The sequence below is a fragment of the Dunckerocampus dactyliophorus genome, chromosome 18, assembly GCF_027744805.1.
Source record: "Dunckerocampus dactyliophorus isolate RoL2022-P2 chromosome 18, RoL_Ddac_1.1, whole genome shotgun sequence".
NCBI lineage: Eukaryota > Metazoa > Chordata > Actinopteri > Syngnathiformes > Syngnathidae > Dunckerocampus > Dunckerocampus dactyliophorus.
The window spans coordinates 10,336,119-10,364,010 of record NC_072836.1 but is presented as its reverse complement, the minus strand read 5'-3'; the positions used below and the strand labels follow the sequence as shown (position 1 = coordinate 10,364,010).

General features: G+C 39.6%; 1 protein-coding gene across 2 annotated transcripts; it reads right to left on the bottom strand.

The window, feature by feature from the left end:
- Positions 1 to 5,566: 5,566 nt before the first annotated feature.
- On the bottom strand, positions 5,567 to 24,662 carry cacng1b (calcium channel, voltage-dependent, gamma subunit 1b). Of its 2 annotated transcripts, none has more exons than XM_054759675.1 (4): positions 23,956 to 24,662; positions 9,762 to 9,836; positions 9,051 to 9,188; positions 5,567 to 8,967 (listed from the first exon to the last, which is right to left on the bottom strand). In XM_054759675.1, exons 1-4 carry the CDS (start codon positions 24,194 to 24,196, stop codon positions 8,735 to 8,737), a joined length of 687 nt encoding a protein of 228 aa, XP_054615650.1. In that variant the 5' UTR covers positions 24,197 to 24,662; the 3' UTR covers positions 5,567 to 8,734. The 2 variants fall into 2 exon arrangements, with proteins under 2 accessions (XP_054615650.1, XP_054615651.1); XM_054759676.1 differs by having other exon boundaries at positions 5,567 to 8,943.
- Positions 24,663 to 27,892: the final 3,230 nt, after the last annotated feature.

Genomic DNA, 27,892 nt, shown 5'->3' with positions numbered 1-27,892 from the left:
TTTTGCACTGTTGGTTCTTAAAGAGGTTCTAAGTAGTGCTTCAAAATGCAAAAAGAAGAAATGGGAGGGACACAAAACATTTTTAGTAAGCAATTAAAGTGAAATAGGCTTTTAGCTGATCAAAAGTTTAAAACCACAGCCTTTAAAAGCCAAAATCTTAGTAAAGAAGCTGCTTCAGTGTCATTTTCTGTCAGGTATTCACACTGTCATGATCTTTTGATGGCAAAGACAAGAACGTTTTTTCTCTGAACACGGTTGGATTGTTGAGTTGCATAAGCAAGGCCTCTTGCAGCGTGCCATTGCTGCTGAGGTTGGACGCAGTAAGACAGTCATTTGATACTTCTTGACAGATCCTGAGGGTTACATATACATATACATGTATGTATATACATATGACGTTCATTTTAATACCTGATACAACTAAACAGCATACGCAGACATATAAAGAGTCCAACAAAGATACAAGGCAAAGCCACACAAAGAGGGTAACGAAAAACACTGCTGGAAAAACGCCCTAGCAGTGGCAATGTTACAAAGAGGTGAAAAAATCTGACACTGAGCGTGGGCGCCCTGTAAGGAGAGTCCGTGCGGATGTCCTTAAAAATGTTATTTTTTCACATATATCGATATCGGGTGTATTTTCATTTCGTATACATGTTTGTTAGGTAGATTACTTCTTCATCTTCAATTTGGGATTCGATTTATATATTGATTGTTGGACCAAATGAAGTGTAATTAGTGCTTGGAAAATTAAGTACAACTTTAAACCTTCAAATTCGTGGACCGGAGCTTCAGGACAAGATAAAAGGCATATGGGATATTAATTTACTTTAATATCCGTCTGCAGACAAAATGTCATTGAAATTGAATTGTGCGAAATATGTTTTTTTGCCGAGAAATACTGCATGTCGCATTTGCATTGTGGTTAGTGTGGGCTGAAAAGGAATACACAGCGTATATGCAGTGTGAAGCATACACATGCAAAATATGACACTTGGCTTTCTTCCCTGGACTTTTTGATTAAATTAGTATCACAATTAGTATCATAGAATTCATCACAGGCTTGATTTTAGAAACTTCAAAATGTTGTAACATTGCGACTAGCATGACAAAAATACCGACAAGGTTGAAACATAAAGCGCTGATGAAAACCAAGCAGGACTCTAAGCTAATACTATGGCCCAAAAAACACTACGCTGCTGCTAGAAGCCAAGGAGGGAAAATACTCACAGTAGCAAGAAACACTAAAGAGCAGAAAGCTTCAACACACATACAGGCACAACACGACGTGTGGTTGCTCTGGAGCGAGGGAAGTTCAAGAAACAATCTGGCACTGACTTAAGAAGGTGTGATGACTAACTGTTCACAGGTGTGCACCGGTGCCTCCGCATCTGCAGGACCAGCGGTGCACTGCGACACACAGCAGACAATTAAAATGCCAGGATTATGACAATATATGATGTATTTTATGGTCTTGAGTGGAAAAGGATTGGGAAACCCTCATTCACACACTTAAAGGGAGAGTTGGGATTTTTTGGCATGAAGTTGTGTGACATCCCCATGAGCAGTGTAGTCCAGCAACAGCCACTTACCCCCCACTTGGTCTCCAAAGTCCAGTTGTGGTCGGATTTTGGTGATGAAGAACGAAGATCCGCTTAGTTGCTGGGGATATTTAAGTAAAGAGTTTGGCTTCTCTCAACGATATGCATTTTACAAAGGAATACATTTGCATCACAAAAATACCTTCACAAAAAAATCTGACCTCACAAAAAGCTCGCATCTTCTTCCGCTGTGGAACACATACATAAACAAAATGGCCGCGGCGCTCCGTCGCGGAAGAAGAGTGGCATAACGCGAGTGTCTTCATCACATACACATGACTGCACAGGCGAAACGGCGAGAGACAAATATATCATGCCGAGCGTTTTGTGAGGTCAGACTTGCATTTTTGTAATGCAAATGTATTACAAATGCACATTTCCAGACAAGACAGATAAGAAAAATAAAGAAAAACAAATAAATAAATATGGAACAGATCATTTCAAATTTGTAGTGTAATAATACATAATACATTCAGTCCAGTCCTGTGTGTGTTTTTATCGCCCCTTCTCTGTTCTGTTAAAAAGTCCCATGGCGTGGGGAAGAATGATCTCCTCAGTCTTTCAGTGGAGCAGGACAGTGATAGTAATCTGCCACTGAAACACATTTACACTTGTATTACAAAATACAGTAGACATGATAACAGAAAATAAGCCATTTAAGACATAAATAAGACTCATGCTTGTGTGTGTTGTTGTGTTCCCTAGGGCAACTGAGTGGCGGGATGGACAGGAAGTGACGTCGGTGGTTCAGAGGTGAGTTCTCGTTTGGCATGTGTTACGGCTGAAACAGCAGCCCGTGTTTTTATTGGGGATTTTTTTCTTATCTGATAACATACTGAAGACTAAGATTAACCCACGAAGGAAAACCAAGGTGGCAAAAGTTCAAGAAACTTTCCTATGACAGCGCAAACTCCAAATTTCACACTGATTTCTACAAGACCAGCAAGAACCTTGGGATTTTTTCCCAACCTTTTAGCTGCAGTTCCCACACTCTCTGGGGGGCTCAGATGGATGGAAAATGCATGTCGACTTGACCTCTGTTTGGAGAGGAGTAACAGGTATGACAGCACTCAGTCAGAGGTCAGCAAAGGACTCATGACTCACTGGTGACTTGTTGGTGTTCTCCTTTCGATGATGTGACAAGTCGAGTCTTGCTCCTCAACATGTTGCATTCAGGGACACTCTGAACATCACAAAAATGGCTTCATATTGTGTGTGTGGATGTGTGTGTAAACAGGAAGATAAAGAAAAACATGAAGTGGATAGGACCGCACAGTGGTCTAGTGGTTAGCATGTTGGCCACACAGTCACGATCGGGAAGATCTGAGTTTGAATCTCCGTTGGGCATTTTCTGTGTGGAGTTTGCTTGCGTGGGTTTTCTCCGGGTACTCCGCGTTCCTCCCACATTCCAAAAACATGCTGGCAACCAGGCCATTGCCTGTCGCCCGAAGTCAGCTGAGATAGAAGAGAAGCGGGAATGAGAAGCGGCATAGAAAATGGATGGATGAAGTGGATATTCTTATCACTCACTTTGTAACTCGTAGTTCGGATGTACAATTTGCTACACTTAAGTATGCTGGAAAATACACTGAAATCAAGTAAATTTACCTTAAATTGCTTGTTGTCTTTGAATGCAACCCCTCATCGTTCATAACAACACGGTTTAAAGTGTGATTCAAATGTTCTACTACTATTAAAGAGACTAGTGTTAGACAAATAGATTTTTTAGACTTCTCTTCTAGCTTGATTGACATATTCAGTTTATTTGGAGCTGTTAATACAAATATATATAATCCTGTCCTCTCATTTCTTTTTCTGTTCATTAAACACAGTAAAAATGGGCATATTTCAGACATACTGTAGTTGCTAACAGTGATTAATTATGATTAATTAGTCTTAAAACCGTGATTAATCTGATTATAATTTTCAATCATTTGAAAGCCCTATTTGTTTCACTAAAACAACAGCAAAATAATATATTTTTTAAAATAAATAAATACATATATATTGTTTTTAAATCCATCCAAATGAATGAGTTGCAAAATCCAATTTAAATAATTAATAAATTAATATTATTTTAAAAACATGACCCAGCCAATGAGTCCCAAAGGTAGTAAAAACAGTAAGTAGGTTATTAACATTAAAAGAAGGCACATACTATTTGTGTTTCATCCATTTATAAGAAATCAACTTTGCTGTTAATTTATTTAGTTTTATCTATTTATTTAAATTGGCTAAATAATAATAAAGGGGCTTGGTTTAAAAAACAGTTTTTATCAAATTTTGCTATGTCGGTGCAGCTTTTGCATTTTTTAATGAATTAGTGTGCCGGTGCTGCGTTTCCTCCATAAAGCAATTACACTAGAAAGCAATCTCACCAACATTTTCCTGACCTTTCCCACAAGCGGAACACCTACAAATGTGACAGCATGAAGCCCCGTGCGGTTGTGCGATGCAGATAATTGGGATTGTTTTTTTTTCGGCTTTCTAAAGCTTCACCGGCTTGAATCATGTTGATGTACAACTTTCACATCTGCTTCTGAAACCTTGTCATGCATGCTATCTTCATCTGGAAATGACCAAGCGTGCTGATTCCCACATAGGAACCGGTATATGGGGCTGCAGCATGTGGGAATTCCAGGAGTGAAAAGTGACAGTGAGTAAATACAAGCTGGGCTGCATCACTCCAATGATAAAGGTCTCATGAAAGATTGAGCGTGCTTCTCGCATATATTACCTCCTCTCCTCAAGAGCTGGTAGCTCTGTGTGAACTCTCCCGAGAATTTGTTTTCTTCTTCTTACTTCAAATACATTTCCTGGTGGAAAGGTTTTCTCCTTGACAGAAATGCGTGTGCAATGACCCAAAGATTTCTTACATGTGTTTATTAAAGAAACCGCAGAAAATTCTATTCTTCTGTGTTGGGTGTACATACACAACACAGGATTTAATATAAACATATATGAAGAAAAAACACTTAAAGCTGAGTGTCAAACATGGATCCATACATACATTTAAGAGCATTTTTAACCTTTGAGGGGGGGATCACTGATAGTGTGTTAAAAAAAAGCTAAATCATATAAAGAAATACATTTAGAAGTAGTTCAAACAAATATACAAATCAAGGTAATGGTTTACACATTTTCAAAGCAGCTATTTTTTCAAGAAAATCAATGAAAATCTTAAGTAAAAAAAAAAAATTAACAAAATATGCAAATTGAAAGTTATTGTCAAAAAAAACCAAATCAACAAGGTAAATGTTTTCAAAAACTGCAGCTATTTTTTTGCATAAGATAAAATAATATCTTAAGTGCAAAAAAAAACATTAAAATAAATATGCAAATTGAAAGTTATCATCAAAAAACAAATCAACAAGGTAAATGCTTTCAAGAAATGCAGCCTTTTTTTGCATAAGATAAAAGAATATCTTAAGTAAAAAAACAACATTTAAATAAATATGCAAATTGAAAGTTATCGTCAAAAAAACAAATCAACAAGGTAATTGTTTTCAAAAACTGCAGCTATTTTTTTTGCATAAGATAAAATAATATCTTAAGTGCAAAAAAAAACATTAAAATAAATATGCAAATTGAAAGTTATCGTCAAAAAAACAAATCAACAAGGTAATTGTTTTCAAAAACTGCAGCTATTTTTTTTGCATAAGATAAAATAATATCTTAAGTGCAAAAAAAACCCATTAAAATAAATATGCAAATTGAAAGTTATCGTCAAAAAAACAAATCAACAAGGTAATTGTTTTCAAGAAATGCAGCCTTTTTTGCATAAGATAAAAGAATATCTTAAGTAAAAAAAACAACATTTAAATAAATATGCAAATTGAAAGTTATCGTCAAAAAAACAAATCAACAAGGTAATTGTTTTCAAAAACTGCAGCTATTTTTTTTGCATAAGATAAAATAATATCTTAAGTGCAAAAAAAAACATTAAAATAAATATGCAAATTGAAAGTTATCATCAAAAAAACAAATCAACGAGGTAATTGTTTTCAAAAACTGCAGCTATTTTTTTTGCATAAGATAAAATAATATCTTAAGTGCAAAAAAACCCATTAAAATAAATATGCAAATTGAAAGTTATCGTCAAAAAAACAAATCAACAAGGTAAATGTTTTCAAGAAATGCAGCCTTTTTTTGCATAAGATAAAAGAATATCTTAAGTAAAAAAACAACAACATTTAAATAAATATGCAAATTGAAAGTTATTGTTCGAAAACAAGCGGATGTTCTGTGCACTAAAAACCTCCAAAAGTGTCATTGTTATCCCGTAACCTCTATTAGTTTTTTCAAATGTGACTATTTGAATTGCAATACGGGTTCATATCCAGCTCAATGCAGTATTCATGGACGTTTGGAAATGATATGAAATGAAACGCATACATTTATTGTGTTGATTACTAAACACACATTAACTGCTTATGAGTGAATAAGTCACTGATTTCAAAATAATGTATAAGGGAACTGTAAACACCCCAATGTGAAAGAAAAATGTAAACCACATAATAAAAGTCATAATAATTGCTATATGAAAGAACTTGAATTGTGATGCTTTTTGTATAGTGTAGCTATAACAGGAATGAAGGGCAATGTAGGCCTAAGCAACAGTATATAGAACAGAAAATTATTAAAAATTGTATGTACAATTTTACAGTCGAAGACAATCATTAATAAAACCATAAACTGTGCCGTACTTCCCTTTGCAACTTCAGCTCTAAAAAAGACCTAAACGAGAAATGCATGGTCCACAATGTATCCCGCTGGGCATTCTTTCAATGTTTACGATACTGTTATTATATATTATAATGTACATATATCAGCGCTGTTCTGTGAATTTTAATTGTGTATTACATAAAAACAGCTTTTGCATGGTGTTGCATTCAGGAAACATGTAAAGTATAAGGTGGAGGATCTGCAAACGATAAGGCCAATATTATCGATCGGGGATTTGGGATTAAAGTCACCAGGGGTGTTGGATACCGATCTGAAATCAACGGCGAAGAAGAAGTATCAGCCAGTATCAGTCTCTCTCTCTCTCCGTCTCTCTCTTTCTCTCTCTCTCTCTGTCGCCCATCAATGCCTTTTATTGATTGGAGAAAGTCTTTAGAGAAGAGAAAAGGCTGCAGTGGCAGTGGCCTATCACAACAATTCACGGCTTTACTCTTTTAAAGTGTTTAGTGTCGTTAGCTGCTTTAGTGGAGCCTACAATGTTGCTGAGTCTCTTTATATGGTGGCGGAACAATAATACTATGTAATATTATTTCCTCATCACTTGATTAGATTATATATTTTGTTCTCATAATATTATGACTTAGTTGTAGTCCCTTTCGTTTCGAACGCCAGGGAGCAACATTGCCGTGTTCTTTTGTCAATCTACAAATAATTAGAAAATAAAAATAAAACATCAAGCAATAAAGCGCTGAAGTTAACACACCAAGAAACAGTAAGAACACTTTTCTGAGGAATACAAGTATTGAACCAGATGAGGTCCACCCAATGATCTTCTGTTACAGCAACACAGTTGGGCGAATCCTTCACCAAAATCTTAAGTTTTTGTATTTCCGTTCGCCGGAGTACATCTTGCTGATTTTGGCTGTCACTGTAGTTCTGACGAGTCGTTGTATACAGTTTGCAACACCTGTTAGCACCTCGTCTTCCACTATGTTTATCAGCCTGCAGTTCATCGCTATCCACTTGGCAAGAGCATTCGTCAGCCTGTCCATCGCAGACTTGTTTGTATGCAGGGTGTACTCTTCAAATTGAGTATGGCGAAATTTTTGCCATGGTTCCCTAAATTGCTAATGTCAGCTGTGGCTGCACTTGCGACTGGGTGCTTTGCGTTGATGTGGTAGTCTAAACTTGAACTGCTTTGGTGGGAAGCGAGCTCCGTCCAAATAAGGCATATCACTGTACCTTGATCAGCTGGGGTGTTTTTGAAATGTAAATTTCTCATTCATTGGACCGACAACTCTCAAATGCGCCTCCATTTTCATGCCCCCGCTCCGCTACTCACCTTGCCCTCCCAACTACAATCAGTTGATGCTAAACAAGCCCAAACACAATGACAGCCAATCAATGTCCATTGTTTTCCATTTCCAACAGCTCAAGCTCAAGAAGCCCAATGCATAAAAAAACCTTTTTTAAAAGATAACTCACATACAGAAACAGTAAATTTAGAGATGAAAAATTAGATTAACACGGTAAAAAAACACACTAAATATGACTAATTAATTAATTGTAATTAATGCTTTGTTTTTACACCACTAATTACAATAACAACTTTGTTGCATAAAATGACATTGTAATTATCTGAATTTTATTACTGTTTTTTTCTGAAGTCTTAACTTTGTGATTGTATTCTATTGTCATTATTTTAAGACTTTTTTTAATAATAAAATCAGAATCAGAAAATGTTTTCATTATAGCCCGACTGTATCTTTTTTCTCGCAGCAATACAGGTTCATTCCCGTTTTCAAAAATTGTCTTGTAAAAACCTTTTACTATAAAATTACATTTTAACTCTTGTAATACTATTATAATTATGATTTTTTTATAATAATAATATGACTTTATTGTCGTAATTTTAATTTAGTTAAATTAATTGAAAATTAAATGCATTTATGAATAAAATGTATCAAATATAATAAACAGTTACTATAATTCTAACGTCATTCTTGCAATATAACATCTTTTTCTATAAAATTAAATAAAAATTGTTTTCTCATATTATGACTTTGCTACTCATAATAGGCTACATATGACAAATATAAGATTAAAAAATTATTCTCGCAAATTATGATTTGATTCATATACAATGTAACTGTTTTCTTCTAATATTATGAATATCCTAAAAATTTAATAGATTTTCTTGTAATATTGCAACTGTTATTTTTGTAAAATTTGTATAATCAACATTTATTCCCAAACGTTACGGTAGAGTGGTCCAAAATTATTCATCGCAATATGCAATGTTGAAGATGTTTTGAATGTGCTGGGCATCCCTGTATTGCTCTTTTTTGTGCCTAATTTTTTTTGGTTGAAAAATTTCCTACTAACTTTTCATGAGAACATGTGGAATCATGCAACTTGCATGCCGTGAGCCTCGTTGTGCAGGTGTAATGCTAATCTAAGGTGTCAGGCTCAGCATCCATGCAGGTCTCCCAGGGGTTTCTGGGCATGTGGGGCATAGAGATAAGGAGGAGTGCCACTCCGCTGAGGATGAGGAGAGTGAAGGAGGCGCAGGCGCAGGTGAAGGACCATGAGTAGTAGTACTCAATCCAGATGGTCTCATCGCTGTCAATCATACGCTTGACGGACTGTCGCATAACTTCTACAGAGATGATGATACAAAGACCTATATGCAAGATAAATAAGTTGAGTAGCTCCCATTTAGATTATTTAGCATTAAAAAAAAATAAGAGTGCACATAATGATCACCTGCAAAGGCAAAGAACATCCCAGCAGGACGCAGCAGATAGTCCCGCCCCTTCCCGAAGGAGAAGATGACACAGAGGGTTCCCAAGATCATGAAGAACAGACTGAAAATGGCGATGGCCGCCGCAGAGATGTTGTACTCTGACAAAGAAGCACAGACTTAATGATTAGGGAGTGTGGGCACAAAAAACAGAGGGAGACGCAACGCAACATGGCTTACATAATTGAGTTATGACACACATAATTAGCCTTTAAATTAGCCTCTCGCACAAAACAATTTGTACAAAGTGGCAATGGATAATTCCATTTGCATGATAGATAAGATGCTGCCGGCTCAGTGCAACAGCAACAACAGACAGCCAAGAACAATGTGGCCACTTTCTGCCTCTCTGTGGAAAGCTCCAGCTGTGTGCTCGAAAATGATCCTGTTTGGTGGTTCTAACGCTCCTACTGTGGAAGTAACCACGTACACTCTGTGGTGTTTGATTTGTGTCCCTTTCGCATGTTGTTTCCTATCTCACGGACTGCAGTGATGAGGCACCGTTGTGCAAAAGCAGCAGGCACTCGGAAATATAGATTAAACAGGGACCGAAAGTCTAGCCAGAGCAGAAAAATATATTGGATGCAACCACAGAGGTGGGGAACTCCATGCTTGTATTTGCAGATATAGGCTCCTACTGTATTAGAGCCCGAGTGCAGTGAGGCTATACCTACCCTTCTGGGTCTTCACTTCAAAAACTTCAGCTTCTTCTCCTGATGTAAAGTGTTTGAAGTAGGAGCAGTTTTTTGCTGCAGAAGAAGAAGGAAAGAGACATACAGTATAACCAGAAGTTAAAAGCGTGCACTCTCATTGCAGATGCATTCCACGTTCAAGGTTTTCATGTTCCTTGAGCGTTCTCATTTGAATTACTTAGTTTTACTTTAAAAAAACAAACTTTTCCTCATTAAATTAGGATTTTTGTCTTCATAAACATAGAATCTTAATATTTGAACTTTACTGTCATAAATGTCCAACTTTCTCCCTTGTAATGTGAAGATTTTTTTTTGATTATGAGATTTGATAATAATAGTTTTTTGTCATATAATTACGATTTTATTAGTTAATATCACAACTTCATCATCAAAGTCTTTCAACCTTTTGGGGGGGGAAATGTGGGACTTTATTCTGTTGATTTTTCAACATTATTCTCATTACATTTCGATGTTCCTTCTAACATTACATTCTCATGAAACTGCAAAAGAACAGCCTTCCCTCGGTTATCGCGGTTGATTAGTTCCAGACGCAACCGTGATAAGTGAAATATGATTCCTCATTTCTAAATGGAATATATTCATAGTTAAAGCATAGAAAATGTGTTTACGACCTTCTATATAGGGTTTCTAACATTATTAGAGCCCCCGAGGCATTAAATAACGCTCCTATAGTGACCTTACCCACTATAGTAGGTAAGGTTACTTCAAATACATTTCCTGGTGGAAAGGTTTTCTCCTTGACATAGGTATAGTAGGTTACTTAAATAAGCCATTTAAGACATAAATAAGACTCGAGCTCGTGTGTGTTACTATAAATGTGGTCCCCTCAGGGGAGGTGAGTGGCAGGCGGACAGGAAGTGACGTCAGGGGTTCAGAGTTGAGTTTTAGCTTGGCGTGGATTACTGCAGCAACAGTAGCTGGTGTTTTTATAATTATGCCTGTTGTGAGATCATTCAAACCTGCAACAAAAGCCCATTATTGCGGCAATCATGTCTGGCGTTTGTGTCTCACCGAACATTACAGTAACATTGCTGACACCTAGTGGCAAGTGTAGAATACTACATACTGTATGTGTATTTAAGTTCATTTAGCCATTTTTATGCTTGAAAATGCTTAATACAGGCAAAAAATACATAAAATCGGCATCAATATGCATATGTCTTGATGAAAATAGGACAAATTCAACCACAAAACAGCATGATTTAATTAATATATTTTTAAAAACTGTGGTAGAGTGAAGCTGCGAAATTTGAACCGAAATGTGGCAAGGGACGACTGTCCATCCATTCATCCATCTTCTATGCCGCTTATCCTCACGGGTACGCTGGAGCCTATCCCAGCTGACTTCGGGTGAGAGGCGGGGTCACATATAGACAAACAACCATTCACATGGACAATTTAGAGTGGAATGTGGGAGGAAACTGGAGTACCCGGAGAAAACCCACACACGCACGGGGAGGACATGCAAACTGCCCAACGGCCAACGGAGATTCGAACCCAGATCTTCCCGATCTCCTGACTGTGTGGCCAACATGCTAACATGCGCGGCCCAGGGACGACTGTATAATTCTAAATGCATATTCTAAATGTATTCTCATCAGGGCTGTCTTCGACTAAGGATTTTCATAGTCGAATCTAATTGGTTAGATTTTGTCCATAGTCGAATATTGTTGTTGTTTTTTTAAAGAGCACTACTAACAGCCAGCCGTACAAATAAACAGATCTCACTTGTGACTTTTTCCGCTTCAAAGAAAAAGTCTAAAGCACTCAGATAAACAAATAAACATGGTAGGTGTGCAAATTTATTCCGTGACACAGAAAGCAGGAAGCAGTAGAAAGCACGTACAGTAGAGGCATAGTCCTCGGCCTTTGGCCTTGCCGGTTTCAACTCTTCTGGTCTAACAGCCTAAAGTGTGTGGTGGTTGGCTCGCTAATGTCATTATCCTCTACTCCGTTGTTTAGACATGTCTGGGTGAAAATTATGACGCTGCAGTCCAAAAGTCTCTTACTGTGGAGTCGTAACTTGTCCATTTTATCCACTAAAGATCGCATGTAAGTGAGGGAAGTGCTCGGTAAGGAGAGTTTGTGTGGCGTTAGCTTGAGCTTAGCTTGTATTCCTCCGAGCCTTCCTCACCTTTTGTTTACATTCTCTACGCTGCTTGCGAGCACCTTCGCCCGGTCGGGTGGTGTGTGTAGACTCCGGTACTGTGGTGCTCTCGGAGACAGGTCGAAGATCGGTGATAAAAACGTCAGGGCTCCAAAATCCAATATTCAAAAGGTCTTGTCGAGTGTAAGATGTTAAACCAGACCCGATACAAGCAAAATAATACTACAAAACTGCAAATCTGGATGAGACGCTGGGTTTGCTGTGTGTATGCGCCATCTTGCCTAAGTATAGGTCTACTGTTAAAGACACACGGCATTTTAATAACACAAATGAGGCTGAATTTGTATCAAAATAGGCTATTTATAACAAAAACAAAGATATTCTATCTAAGAATGTAGCCGTGGGTAACCCCATGTAGTCAGAATGGTACAATCATGATCACATGACATTTTCATATGATTAGACTACGAGACTATTCTAAGACGCCCCTAATTATTTTGTAACGTGTGTCATTACAAATAAAATTACATTGAAGTTTTTATTGTAGTACTATGGCCTGTATTATTTTATATTATTTTATTTGATATTATGATAATTATTACTTTGTACCTCATTATTTATGAGATTATTCTTGTAAAATTGTTGTTTTTTTCTCTTAAATCTGAACCTTTATTAAAATAGAATTATATTTTGTTCTCACTCTGGTAAATTTTGGACTTTATTCTTGTAAAATTAAGTCTTCTTGTATTTCAACCTCATTCTCACAAAGCAACTTTTTGTCTTCTAATGTTATGACATTATTCTTTTGAATTTTTTTTGCAGCACCAATACCCCTTCACCGCATTCTAATAAATAAAAACAAATCCCGTGTCTTTGGTCATCATAACCTTGCTGAAACAACACATTTAATGGCGGCGTGAGATTTTGCACAGCACTGTATGTATTGTAACATTCATGGACGTTGCTGAAAATCTCTTTGCTGTCTCGAAGGGCAGCCGAGCTGAGAGGGGGTGGAGGGGAATGTAAAGGCCAAACGAATGTCCCCGCTTTTCACCATCCTTTCTCCCTGAGATTAAACCCATAAAGCTCTTTCTGTCCACACCAATGGACAATATGTGTGTGTGAGCACATACTGTATGAGGTAGTGTATATATGCGCACCAGGCAACAGAGGGGCTGTTTGTTACTCAGGATGAGAAAGAATCACTAAAGAGGTTACCTAGCAACAGGCTGCTGCTGCTGGTCCTGGCTGGTCCAATCTATTTACCCACATGTTAAGGGAAAACTGCACTTTTTTTGTAATTTTGCCCATCGTCCACAAATCCTTATGTGAGACATGAACACATATGTCTTTCTCTTTTCTGTGCGTTCTAAAGATATAAAATCACCTAAAAAGACGTAGCTAAGAATGCACGTAATGGGAAGCACCTAATCCGCCGATAAAGCCTTCTGGAAAAAACTCCAAAAAGCGCTAACAGGGCTCCATTTACATATAATGGACGTGCATATTAACCAAGCTACAGCAACATTGTTATTATTATTATTATTAACATTGTTACGCCGAAGAACTACGTTACTGTCGTATTGACACCTGGCCACACCACACTGGCTAGCTACTAGCCGGCTAGCGACTAGCTTCACCACACATTCGCCTGCAGTGCGTCAGAGCCGCACTCACAATGCCTCAGACCACTACCAAGAAGGTAAAGCTACATATTGGAGCTGCGGCCACTGCGGCTGTGTTTTTGTTTTTGAATTTGGAAAAGCTAACGCTAGGTGTAGCGTTCGTTGCTATGTTGCTATGTGAAATCAATGCGCCCAGGAAGGAAGTTCCGGGAATGCTTAAAACAACCAAAGTACGGCAAAATACTGTAAGTATTACATGTTATCATGAATGTACCTGTTACTACATGTATATAAAGCCATAAAACTTTGTTGGAGGTTTTTGTAGGCGTTTTATTAGTCTTTGTAGGCGGAATAGGTGTGTCTGTCCCATTCGGTGCATTAACGAGCTGCCTCTTTTTGTCTGTTTTCCTTTAAGGCATATTAAAAGGACTCTCGGCATGTGTTCTCCGTATGTGACTCGAAATTTCTCCCACTAGTCCATCTTAAAGGGATAGTTTGGATTTTTTGACAAGAAGTTGTATGACAGGGGCCGCACGGTGGTCTGGTGGTTAGAATGTTGGCCAACACAGTAACAGTCTGGAGATCGGGAAGATCTGGGTTCGATTCTCCCTTGGGCATTTCTGTGTGGCGTTTGCATGTTCTCCCCGTGTGCGCTTGGGTTTTCTCCGAGTACTCCGATTTCCTCCCACATTCCAAAAACATGCATGTTAGGTTAATTGGTGACTCTAAATTGTCCATAGGTATGAATGTGAGTGTGAATGATTGTTTGTCTATATGTGCCCTGCGATTGGCTGGCGACCAGTCCAGGGTGTACCCCCGCCTGTCGCCCGAAGTCAGCTGGGTTAGGCTCCAGCATGCTCCCGTGACCCAAATGAGGAGAAGCGGTATCAAAAATGGATGGATGAATGGAAGTTATGACATCCCCATAAGCAGTGTAGTACATCAACAGTGACTTACCGACCCCCCCCCCCACCCCCGCTTGGTCCCACGTGATGAAAATGGCTGCGACCCTCCCATCTTCATCCGCTGTGGAACACATATGTAAACAAGATGGCTGCGACGTCACGGCAGTTGTATCTTCACCACAGCTGAGGGTTTTGTGAGGTCGGATTTATTTTTTTTTTACTCTTTTGAACGCAACTCTTTACTTTACTCTTTACTTAAGTAACCCAAATAACTAACTGGATCACCGAAATGTGGGGGGTATGTGGGGGTGCTGATGGGGATGTCATACAACTTCATGTAAAAAAATACGAACTATTTGTTTAAGATGCTCTACATTGAAAAATGGCAGTAAAATATTGAATAGGCTGCTCCGCTCACCAAATAATTCTGATAAACACTTGAAACTCCACACAAATCTAGTTCAGTGACCTCTAAGTCTTTTTTAAACCATGGAATTTTGCCAGGTTGGGTGTTCCGTTTTTTAAGCCAAAAGAGTCATTAAGTTTCATTGGCCAAGCACGTCGGCAGAATTCACATAGACTTGAAATTTCTCACGCAAGTCCAACTTAATGTGCTCTACAAAAAAAAACTAGTCGTGTCCAAAGTGAGGCCTCCAGCTTGTTTTTCATTGGCACGTTGTCGAAATAAAAACCAAAAATAACCAGCAAAAGTGGGGAAAGTAGAGCAAAAAGGCAAAATGTAAAGAAAAGAAGCTGAAATGTTGATACTAATAACTAATAATAAAACAAAGCTTTGTCTTTAAATACACTCATTGAAAAAATGATTAGACCAGCCTTTTTTCTTCGGTTTCTTGTTCATTTTAACGCTTGGTACAACTAAAGGTACCTTTGTTTGGACAAATATAACAATGACAACAAAAATAGCTCATAAGAGTTCAATTTTTTTGGCAGTAAAATGCTATAGCTATTCATGTAAGAACTTAAGTGATTGTAGTTATTATCAAGAAAACCATGGAAGTTGCTAGACATCAGCTCTTAAATGAAACGATATTAGCTATCATCGTTATATTTGGCCAAATGTGCCTTTAGTTGTGCCAGGCATTCAAATGGATCAATAAACTGAAGAAACAAGGGCGGTCTAATCATTTTTTCCATGACTGTAAAGTTTTTAGCCTTTTTACAGAATAAAAAAATGTATAAAAATATATTAGGGGCCCCTTAGCATCATTTGATTATCAATATGTGGAAAAAATGTGGACACCCCTGCTGTAGACCATGCGATAGTCCTGTGTTGCGCTGTCATTTAACCCCTCTTAGCTAAAAAGCTGCGTGACTTGAAACGTCTCACATAAGTCCAGCTCAAAGCCTTGTACAAAAAAACCTTTGCGCTGCTATTAAGTCCGAAAATATTTGCTCGGCCAAACCCCCTTGCAGAACAAGTCTGACTGACTTGAAATGTCACACACAAGTCCAATTCACTCTCTCTTGCACCATTCTATTGTGTTTGAAGTTGCACCGATGAGGCTGCTGAATAGTTCATGACATTTATGGAGCTGCTGACAGTCCGTCCTGCATTCGAACACGTAAGAAAGTCCAAAAAGTCATTCACATAATATTGTCCATATCTATACAGGTACATATAAATGCAATACATCACAGTTTGAGTTTTGTAGGCCCTGCGTTGCACAGCATGCACCCACAGGGTATGACAAAGGCTCCGCTCCGTCCTACTTTTTTTTTTTTTTTTATCAGAGAGCTTCATGCAATATCCATTTAAATAACCAGCAGCACCAGCCATGCTATTCACATTGACCCAGAATTAGGCGGTCATTCTGCGCTGCTAGAAAAAGAAACAGCATCATCACCTGCAGCGGAGAAAACAAGATCTATTTAGAAAGAAGAAGCTGCTATTGCTTAAAAAAAACACTGAATGACAGGTGGACAGATGGGGACAGGCATGACGAAAATGACACCTTTACCTTTTGAATCACTCCCCCGGAACTAAATGTCTCTATTAGTCAGACTGCAAGGTCAATGATGCATTCAAATGTCCTTCAAATTTGTTTCAGTGTCTTCATCAAAGCTCGTTACAAGGCGGTTCATAAATGCAACAATCGCTCTTGTCTGTGAGCAACGTCCTGATTGCTGGCAAGTTGCAGCTTACTCCAGGTAGCCACTAACGTGAGGAGCCATGACAGGCTATTAAACAACACTAGTTAGATGTTGCCGTAGTAGCAGTTTTAGCTGAACAGCACTGAAGGTTTTTCTTCCCAGATAATGCTTTTTCTCAAAAGGATGTGACTGATAAAAAGCTTTGCCCTTCTCATCAAATTAAGAATTCTTTTATTGTAATATCAGAACATTTTGCTCACAAATTACTTTATTTCTTGTAGTAGTCCAACTGTTTTCTTGTCAAATCAGGACATTTTTGGTAACATTAGTATTTTATGCACATAAAATTATGATTTCCTTTCTCTCGTCATTCTACAGTTTGTATTCTGCACTTACAATTTTATTCTTCGAAATCACAAATGCACTGAATTTGATTGTCAATCAAATCGCGCTTTTTTTCTTGTAACATTACAACTTTACTTGGATAAGATTGTTTGCTTTTCTTGTAGTATTATGTGTTTTTTCCTTATAAAATGATGTCTTTATCTCAAAAGGTTTATTTTGTGGGCCGCACGGTGGTCGAGTGGTTAGCCTGTTGGCCACACAGTCACACTCAGGATATCAGGAAGACCAGCTTCGGTTCTCCGTTGGGCATTTCAGTGTGGAGTTTGCATGTTCTCCATGTGCGTGCGTGGGTTTTCTCCGGGTACTCCGGTTTCCTCCCCGCCATAGAAAATGGAATCATGGGTTTATTTTGTCTTAACATTATATGTTTTTCCATTCATCCATCCATTTTCTATGCCGCTTCTCCTCTTTTCAGCTGACTTTGGGCGACAGGCGGGGTACACCCTGGACTGGTCGCCAGCCAATGGCAGGGCACATATAGACAAACAACCATTCACACTCACATTCATACCTATGGACAATTTAGAGTCTCCAATTAAGCTAACATGCATGTTTTTGGAATGTGGGAGGAAACCGGAGTACCCGGAGAAAACCCACGCACGCAAGGGGAGGACATGCAAACTCCACACAGAAATGCCCAAAGGAGAATCGAACCCAGGTCTTCCCAATCTCCAGACTGTTATTATATGTTTTTCCTCTTAAAGGAAAACTGCACTTTATTTTGGAATTTTGCCATTCAACATCCCTGTGTGAGACAAGAACACACATCTTTCCCCTTTCTGTGAGTTCTAGATGTGCTGGCAGCTTTTCACTAAGAATGGATGTAATTGGATTCATCTGTTTTGCCTTTACAGCCCTCTAAAAAAACATCCAAAACCTGCCAACAATGCACCGTTTACATGCTGCAACCTGCATATTAACCACGATGTAACAACATTGGTATTGTGGGAGATAACACAGAGGAACTACTTTTCTGGCATATTGACACTGCTAGATTGACTGTGTGCAGTCGTCCCTCGCAATATCACGATTCGATATCGTTATGTGGTAGACTATAATCTATTATTAGTTGAAACTTTGTGAAATACAAGTATTATGTAGTATTCTGGTCATTAGGCGGCAGTAATGACATTACCTTACACGACATCACCTTAAAGGGATAGTTTGGATTTTTTGACATGAAGTTGTATGACATCCCCATCAGCAGTGTGACTTACCCCCCACTTTGTTCCGTGAGCAGAGTTCTGGTCGGATTTCGGTGAGGAGGAACGTAGTTCCCGTTAGTTGCTGGCGTCACTTAAGTAAAGAGCTTAAACAATATGCGTTCAAAAGAGTAATACGTTTGCATCACAAAACCGTTGATAACAAAAAAGTCAGTCCTCTCAGTTGCTCGCCGTTATTTCCTCGCCGCTCGTATCACTACGTGCTTTCGCCTGTCCATTGTTGTGTGTGTGTTTCACAGTGTTTACGTGCGCGGATGGAGACTTAGTGGTGATATGAACGGAGAGGAAATAACGCAGAGCAACTGAGAGGCCTTTTTGTTTTGTGATGCAAATGTATTACTCTTTTGAACGCAGATTGCATAATGTTGCGTGGACGTGTGCGGCTTATAGATGTACATCTGTTTTTCTCTCATCTTCTACACGGTACTTCCTGCTGTACAAAATAAAATACTTCTCTTCACCACCAATGTACGACTTTATGCCAAAAATAAGCATAAATTAAAAAAAACCTAATCTAAATGTAATACAAGTGGGTATTAAAGGAATAAACATAAAGTAAAAGTTATAGTTGTGATAAGTTTGTTATCCATGGTGACATATGTTTGTATTTGTAGTGTGTGTGGAGTGAGCAAAACACACTCGCTCGTAAGAAATGTGCGAACGAATTTTAATTTTAACAATCCTCCACATCTTTCACTGCATTGTTTGACGGATGCTGCCGTTGGCAGTGTAAAATATTTTCAGACGTTTGCATAATATGACGTTAAAATTCCGGCATTTGCTGACTAAAGTCAAATCTGCTCTGGCTGTCATATTTCCACTGAAGTTGAGTTGAAATGGAGGCAACACGGGTATTTACTTGAGGTAACACCTCCCCCACTTCATTATGCAAACGATTCAGCGCTCAAGCTTTTGAATAAAGAGTTGGAGTAAAAAAAAAAAAAAAAAGCGCTCCAGTTCAGCACCCCTGTGTAAACATGATAATGGAAAACAAAAGCTCTGCAAACCTACTCACACATACGCCTTTTCCACTGTGGCTTGTTCGGAGATGGTTCAGAGTAGGTTTTCAAACCTTTGCTTTTTTTCATTGTCATGCTTCCACACGGGTGCTGAGCTGGTGCCGGATTTTTTGGTTCAACTCTGAAAACGGGTATTGGTCACACTTGGTCTCCACTAACTCCATGGCTTCCCGACACTGTATCTTGTCTTTCAAGACGGGTTTGTCATGATTGTTTGGAAAATAAAGACTTCAAAGTTGCAACATTGATGCAACATCGACAAACGGTCCCTGCCCCGTCTACATTTCACTTGTCTCCCTTATGCAAGACGTCATTGCTTTCATGACAAAAGCCCGCCTATCATCCGGAATGTCTATGTTTTCACAATGTTATTAGCTATTCAATGCATCAGTCATCAATCACATTGGATGTAATTGGCCACAGCTACGTACATCAGAAGAGGGTTGGTACATTTTTGCATGCTACTGTCCCACAGCAGACAAGAAAAAGTGTTTTCTATTGCGTCAAAAGTGTGGTTAATCCATCCATCCTAACCGAATTTACCATCAACATTATGTGGAAGATACAGTCGTCCCTCGTTTATCGTTGTTAATAGGCTCCAGATCCTATGACGATAAATCAATTTCCGCAAAGTAGGATTTAATATTAATAAATGGAATATTTTTGTAGTTAGAGCATAGAAAACCTGTTTATGACGTAAGTACAGTTTTTAACATCAGTAGAGCGCTGTAGACGTGAAATAACACCCCTACACTCCTATTATCCTTTGTTTACACCACACTGTGCAGGCTAGTGACCGGAATACTACATATGACTTGTCTTTCAATATTTTTTGACTAATAATAGGCCATAATCAACCACGAAACAGCGATCATTTATTAATTAATTCGTCTTTGAAAAAACACGATAGAGTGAGGGAGTGTTTGAACTGCGATGTAGCGAAATGTAGCGAGTGTGCAGCAGTGGTTAGCGTGTCTTTGTGAATGTTGACGGACCCACTCTTTATAATTCCAACTCCATTGTATTTTTTTCAGCTTCTTTTAAAATGCTAATTGTTTTCTCACAATAATACAGCTTTTCCTGTACGGCATACAGTTTGACTTTATTCTTGTATAATTAAAGTTGAAAAAAAACTACCTTTTCCTTTCTAGTATTATGACTTTATTGTACTGTCCAAGCTCCTGTCCTTTTCTGACAGCTCTTTCTATGATGGTTCTTTGACGCAAACCATGCAGGTGCTTTGACAGCAAATCCTAGCTCCATAATTATCCAACAAGGCGATCTAGAGCCCTTCAATCTGCACGTACGATACTCTGCAAAAGCCCCCTTTGGACAGGTGTAACAGATCTTCCTTCCTCATCATCGGAAGAATCCCTGCCTGTATCCACCCACGTAACCACTCCTCAATTCTTTTCATCCACCCTGTGGAGTCTCCCAGGTGGACTTTTAACTGGTGAGATGGAGCTCTAAGCCACACTTTATTAAAGCCTGTCCTGATGTGGAGGTGCAAGAACCCCCGGGCTAAGTCGATGGGAGTCAGACTGAAATCTCCACAATGAGGCTGTGGGCACGTACACACAGCCAGAGGCTAGCTGCTCTTTGGAAGGCACAAAAGTGTGTTTTGTGACTCCTAGAGTAACCAGAACTAGGTTGAAAATGAGACCTTCATTGTCAAACATCAGCTTAAATCTTGACGTTGAATATCCAAAGTTGTTGGTGGTTCTTTGCTTATTTAAAAAAAAGGAAAAAAGATAACGGCGACTGGTCCAAACAGAAGAGCATTTGTTGTGTTGAGTGTTTCATTGCCAACATATGTGTTGGCATGTGTCTTCTGGAGGGAGAGCAGTAAAACAAGTCGCCCCCCTCCACACACACACACACACACACACACACACAGATGGAGATAGAGGAAGCAGAGTAACACAAGACAGGATAAAATGATGCTTGTACTTATGTTTAGGAGCTTTGGTTTGCAACCTACTTTCTTGTCTATTTCTGCCGCAAGGACCTAGCTGAATGCCAGGCAAGTGATTACCAGACTCTCCGAAAAAAAGACGGAGTTACTTTGTCTCCACTTTTTGTCTTGATGTTGCATGAAAAAGTTGTGTACTAGTCATATTTTATTTGACCAAAAAAGAAGTGAAATCTGCAAATGTACAAATTTTAAATCCCTAGCTGGGAATAATTGGACTAGATAAACTAGTTTGACACCTTGAACCTTAAATATTGAGCTTTCCATCTTTATTAGGCTATTATTGTGTGCTTGTTTTTAAACTTTCACAACTTTTTGAATTCCTAAAATTTGATTTTATTATTATTATTAGAGTTTTTATTTGTTAAACAGAAGTAACATTATTTTCTAATTATTTTATTATTTACATTTTAAAAATGTACCATTTTTGTTGTTTTTTTTTTTTTTATATTAATCTCTCTTAACACAACTTGCCTTTTGCCAATTATGTCATTTCTAGCTAAAGGACAGCCATTCAACAAATAAAAATGATTGTAATAAATAAATATGGATTGATATGACTATAGTATATATAAACTATAATGAATATGTATTAGGGATGCTGCGATCAGGTTTTTATGCTGCCGATACCAATCATCCATGAGTGAAATCGGCCGATACAGGCACTTTTTCAGATCCCTTTTGAAACTTAGCGGATCAGACGCCTTCTTTAAGGAGACTTTGGATGCAAGAGCAGCTTGATGGCGGTCCAGCAGAACAAACCCGGTTTCCTCCACCGCCACCGACGGCTGGCCACCCAGTCAGACGAATCCAACCACTGTTCGGGCTATCACGGCGTGTGTCCGGCGTTTTGGCTAATTAGCCGCCGCCCGACCGACGATCACATCGCGAACCGCGAAAACGCACCACACCCTGCCAAGTGCCCGTCCCCCAAATGTCGCACCAAGCTAAAGAGTTTTAAGGCGTGTCTTACAGGGTGTAAAACTTATACCACTCTCACAATGACAGGAAGTCCCACATGGCAAGGAAAGGGAATGGAAGGGAAAGTGGGCGGGAGACGGTCGCTATAGGCTGGCTGCTACAATGGAGGCGGACCTGATCGGCGAAGGGGATCGGCGTTTAAAAGCAAGTATCGGGATATGCCGATACCGTGCTTTTCCACGGAAACCGGCCGATTGATCGGAGCACCCCTAATATGTATATACAGTACCACGATAAATTGAAAAAACACTTTAACTCAGAGTTAGGCCAAGATAGTAATCATTTTGGGCTTAACTTTGTATATAAAAATATATTTAAAATAATATATATATTGGAGATGCTCCAATCGATATCGGCCGATTTCCATAAAAAACATGTGATTGGCACATGCCAAAAAAAGGCCATTCAAAGCCGATCACAAAAAACAATCGGTGTGCGATTGATTCAGTTTGACAGCTTGACACAGGATACGCCAATCCATGGCAACGTGTTCGATCACCCCATTATCAAACATATTGCGGCTCGACTTATCTTGTATCCTTCTTTACACGCCTTGCCTAGCGGTCAGTGGCGGCAGCTAGCTAGCTCGCTAGCTAGAGTTATCCACCGAGCTTCTCGTCTTCAGACTCCAAATGTGCCGTTTTACCACAGTGACATTTGGTTTTTAAAACAAACAAGCAACGCGGTTAGTTTGAAGCTCGTTTTTGTCCCACGGGAAAGCTACAAGTGGAAATCACGTTCATGGGGTACGTACTTTTTCAAGTGTCGCTGAACAATTTTGCTCTCTTGTTGTCATTCTACTAATTATGTCTTGTCCTGAAAAACACTATTTGTGTGTGGTTGTTTAATGCACATAAACACATGGGCACAGTGTGTTCAGCCTTGTGATTGTGGTGCTGTATCGCTGAGTAGTTCACCTAAGGGTGAAAGAATATTTGCTTCAACTCTCAGTAGTTTTTTATTACAACTGTTGAATTCGGACTTTATACCCTTCATATAATGACAATTGAGTGGAGATCTGCTTGGTAAATAAAGTAGTGCACAATTTAAATATTGCCAGTCATAAATAAAACACAAACAGTTGATATCTCAAATAGTGATGAAAGTCGGAGACCCTGCAACCTTGACACTCTGTCAAGTTAAGCAGAACAGATTTTTATATTTAATAAATAGATTTATTTATATTATTTTATTATGTAAATTATGTTCTAATAAATAATTGAACAATTTATTTTCCATGTATTCGTATTACTCCAAAACATGCATCAAATCAAATTCGGGTTTGTGTCAAATAGTACAAAAATGGTTTCAAACAAATAAAGGCAAAAAAAAAAAAAAGACAATCCACCCAAAAGTTATTTTTTTAATAATTACCTATTTGCCAGGGGCACTTGGAATTGTCTAACGGTGCCCCTGGCCAATACCACATAAATAAATTGAAAAAGCTACAGTTAATCCATGTGATCGGTTGAACGGTATCGGCTGGTCTCACTCATGGATGATCGGTATCGGAATCAGCAGTATAAAACCTTGGAACATCCCTGATATATATATATATATATATACTTTTTAAGTAACTTTTTTCATATTTACTCCACTGTCCAGTGCATTTCTACTTAAGTTAAGAACAATTGTTCCGTGCCCCATAAAAGACATTCATTTAATGAAATATTTGTTGACTTGATCATGATGTTTCCTCACTGATCTCTAAAGTCCTGGATCCAATTAGAGCTCTAACTGAAGTAACCCAAAATTGTTCACCAAGCAGACATCAACAAAGTGCTCTTAAGTGAGGCGTCGTCATACCTCCAGGTAAGCTGATGGGTCCACAGCCTTTGCCCTGGGGGTCCTCCTCCACGATGAAGATGCTTTTTTTGCACAGCCTCCAGAGGCCAAAGTGGGCGGCCTCGCAGGTGGCGTTGAACTTGTCCACGCGGGGGCTCAGCACTGCCCAGTGGTCGGTCACAACGGCGGCCAGCATGGACGACATGCCCACCACGATGACCACTGAGGTGATCTTTACCTTGGTGGCCTGCTCCTCAAACATGCCGCACTATAGGTGTGAGCCTATAAAGACACTTTTTGGCTTCTTCTTGGAGGTTCTTCTCCACACTTCTTCTCTGCTCTGCTCCTTTTCCTCCTCTGCCTTGTGCCTGGTGGTCCTTACAAAAAAAAAAAAGAAGAAGGGGGACCTGATAACACTGCCCTAGTTTCTACCTCTGCACTCTTCCTCTCCCTCACCAGTTCTATTTAGCGAGGACGTTGGCCAAATGAGACTTACTAGGATGAGTTTCCCACTTTTACACCTACAATGTGACCACTCTGGTGTCATTTTAAGGTCATTTATTGCGTTTCACTTTGATCAGTGCCCCCAAAAAACATGTTATGGCATGGATCTGGAACATTCTCTTAGCTGCTTGAAGCTCATTTGTTTCTGGTGCTGCGTGTCAGGGGACTATTTCCTTCATTATGAGCTGATCTACTTCCTCAGCCAATCAGGAGTCATCGTTTCAGACAAGGCTCCCACCTGATGGCAGGAAGTGATCCACAATGGGAGACATGTTCCTCATTGTGTATCTCCAAAAACAACAATTTTTCATCATGCGTTCGGGTGTAAAGATCAAACTTGTTTTTCCGTTTCATCGCCTTCTGGACAGCGCTAATGTTGTAATCCTGCTTTGCAGCACAACAACATGTCATAGGGAAGCACTTTAAAAAGAAGGAACGGATCTCACGGGCACAATCATCCTCTTTTTCATCCAGTCCTACAGCAAATGGGCGTGCTTTTTTTAAATCACTGTGCCCCACTTTAGTCAAACGTCTGGCCCATTTTCAACCCTGATGACACAACTTGGCTTTTAACTCTACAAATGACGCAAAAAGGAAGAACAAAGATTAATATGATGCAATTCTCAAAGGGAATGGGTTACCTGAAAAACAGCTGCAAAGAACACTTGAAGACAAAGGTTTTGCAATGATTGCGTGAAAGTGATTGCACCCTACACCTAATAACTGGCTGGGCCACCCTCAGCAGCAACAACTGCAATCAAGCGTTTGTGATAACTTGTAATAAGTCTCTTACAGCGCTGTGGAATAATTTTGGCCCACTCATCTTTGCAGAATTGTTGTAATTCAGCCACATTGGAGGGTTTTCCAGCATGAAGCGCCTTTTTAAGGTCATGCCACAGCATCTCAATAGGATTCAGGTCAGGACTTTGACTAGGCCACTCCAAAGTCTTTGTTTTGTTTTTTTTCCAGCCATTCAGAGGTGGACTTGCTGGTGTGTTTTGGATCATTGTCCTGCTGCAGAACCCAAGTTGGTTTCAGCTTGTTGGTCACAAACAGATGGCCGGACATTCTCCTTCAGGATTTTTTGGTAGACAGCAGAATTCATGGTTCCATTTACCACAGCAAGTCTTCCAGGTCCTGAAGCAGCAAAACAGCCCCAGACCATCACACTACCACCACCATATTTTACTGTTGGTATGATGTTCTTTTTCTGATATGTGCCATTACTTTTACGCCAGATGTAATGGGACACACACCTTCCAAAAAGTTCATCTTTTGTCTTGTCAGACAACAGAGTATTTTCCCAAAGATCTTGGGGATCTTGCGCTCTTGGGATAATTTTGGTTGGCCGGCCACTCCGGGAAGGTTCACCACTGTTCCATGTTTTCACCATTTGTGGATAATGGCTCTCACTGTGGTTTGCTGGAGTCCCAAAGCTTTAGAAATGTCTTTATAACCTTTTCTAGACTGACTGATCTCAATTACTTTCTTTTTTGGCGGCGGGCAACGTGGGGGGCAATCACTTTTTCACACAGAGCCATGTAGGTTTGGATGTGAAAAAATGATGCAGCAGACTGGTCCATTTGGCTAAAATGTCACTGTAGCAACTCAAAATGATTCTCAGTAGTGTGTGTGGCCCCCACGTGCTTGTACGCATGCCTGACAACGTCGGGGCATGCTCCTAATGAGACTACGGATGGTGTCCTGGGGGACCCAGATCTGGACCAGGGCATCACTGCGGTACCTGGATGCATGGAGGAGATTCCAGGAGACAGGTAGTTACTCCAGGAGAGCTGGACAGGGCCGTAGAAGGTCCTTCAACCCTCAGCAGGATCGGTATCTGCTCCTTTGTGCAAGGAGGAACAGGATGAGCACTGCCAGAGCCCTACAAAATGACCTCCAGCAGGCCACTGGTGTGAATGTTTCTGACCAAACAATCAGAAACAGGCTCCATGAGGGTGGCCTAAGGGCCCGACGTCCTGTAGTGGGCCCTGTGCTCACTGCCCAGCACCGTAGAGCTCGATTGGCATTTGCCATAGACCACCAGAATTGGCAACTACACCACTGGTGCCCTGTGCTCTTCTCTGATGAGAGCAAGTTCAACCTGAGCACATGCGACAGACGTGAAAGGGTCTGGAGATGCCGTGGAGAACGTTATGCTGCCTGCAACATCATTCAGCATGACCGGTTTGGTGGTGGGTCAGTGATGGTCTGGGGAGGCATATCCCTGGAAGGACGCACAGACCTCTACAGGTTAGATAATGGCACCCTGACTGCTATTAGGTATCGGGATGAAATCCTTGGACCCATTGTCAGAGCCTATGCTGGTGCAGTGGGACCTGGGTTCCTCCTGGTCCACGACAATGCCCAACCTCATGTGGCTAGTGTATGCAGGTAGTTCCTGGAGGATGAAGGAATTGATACCAATGACTGGCCCCCACGTTCACCTGACCTAAACCCAATAGAACACCTCTGGGACATTATGTTTAGGTCCATCCGGAGCCGCCAGGTTGCTCCTCAGATGTCCAGGAGCTCATTGATGCCCTGGTCCAGATCTGGGAGGAGATCACCCAGGACACCATCCGTAGTCTCATTAGGAGCATGCCCCGACGTTGTCAGGCATGCGTACAAGCACGTGGGGGCCACACAAACTACTGAGAATCATTTTGAGTTGCTACAATGACATTTTAGCAAAATGGACCAGTGTGCTGCAGCATTTTTTCACTTTCATTTTTGGGGTGTCTTTGATTTCCCCCCTCTATAGGGTGATCATTTTCATTTCTATCAATTTATGTGGCATCATTTTGTTACTAATACATCACCCACTTATTATCAGGAAAGATATTCAAGATCATTTTTCCCCCAGTTTAGATCTGATGTGTTTTTGAAGTGTTCCTCTAATTTTTTTGAGCAGTATATATATATATATATATATATACATATATATGTATGTACACATGCAGGTGAGGTTAATTGGCGACTCTAAATTGTCCATAGGTATGAATGTGAGTGTGAATGGTTGTTTGTCTATATGTGCCCTGCGATTGGCTGGCGACCTGTCCGGGGTGTACCCCGCCTGTCGCCCGAACTCAGCTGGGATAGGCTCCAGCATGCCCACGCGACCCTAATGAGGATGAAGCGGTTTAGGAAATGGATGGATGGACACTGCTAAAAAAAAACAAACACACTCAGTCCAAACTGCTGCGCCGTTATTCAAACTGTCCACTTTGGAAGCAACACAGATTGACAATCAATTTCACATGCTGTTGAGCAAATGGAATAGACAACAAGTGGTGTCTTTTTCCACTTTAATTTTGAGTGTGACTCCAAATCCAGACCTGCATGGGTTAATAAATTGGATCTAAGTTGATAATTTTTGTGTGAATTTGTTGTCAGCACATTCAACTATGTAAAGACCAAAATGTTTAATAAGAATATTTAATTAATTAATTAA

Excerpts from the sequence above, each read along its gene's own strand:
- cacng1b (XM_054759675.1), bottom strand. The coding sequence starts at position 24,196 with ATGTTTGAGGAGCAGGCCACCAAGGTAAAGATCACCTCAGTGGTCATC. Across the intron at positions 9,189-9,761 it reads TGAAGTGAAGACCCAGAAGG|AGTACAACATCTCTGCGGCG; the intron begins GTAGGTATAGCC and ends CTTCTTTGTCAG. Across the intron at positions 8,968-9,050 it reads GATGTTCTTTGCCTTTGCAG|GTCTTTGTATCATCATCTCT; the intron begins GTGATCATTATG and ends TCTTGCATATAG.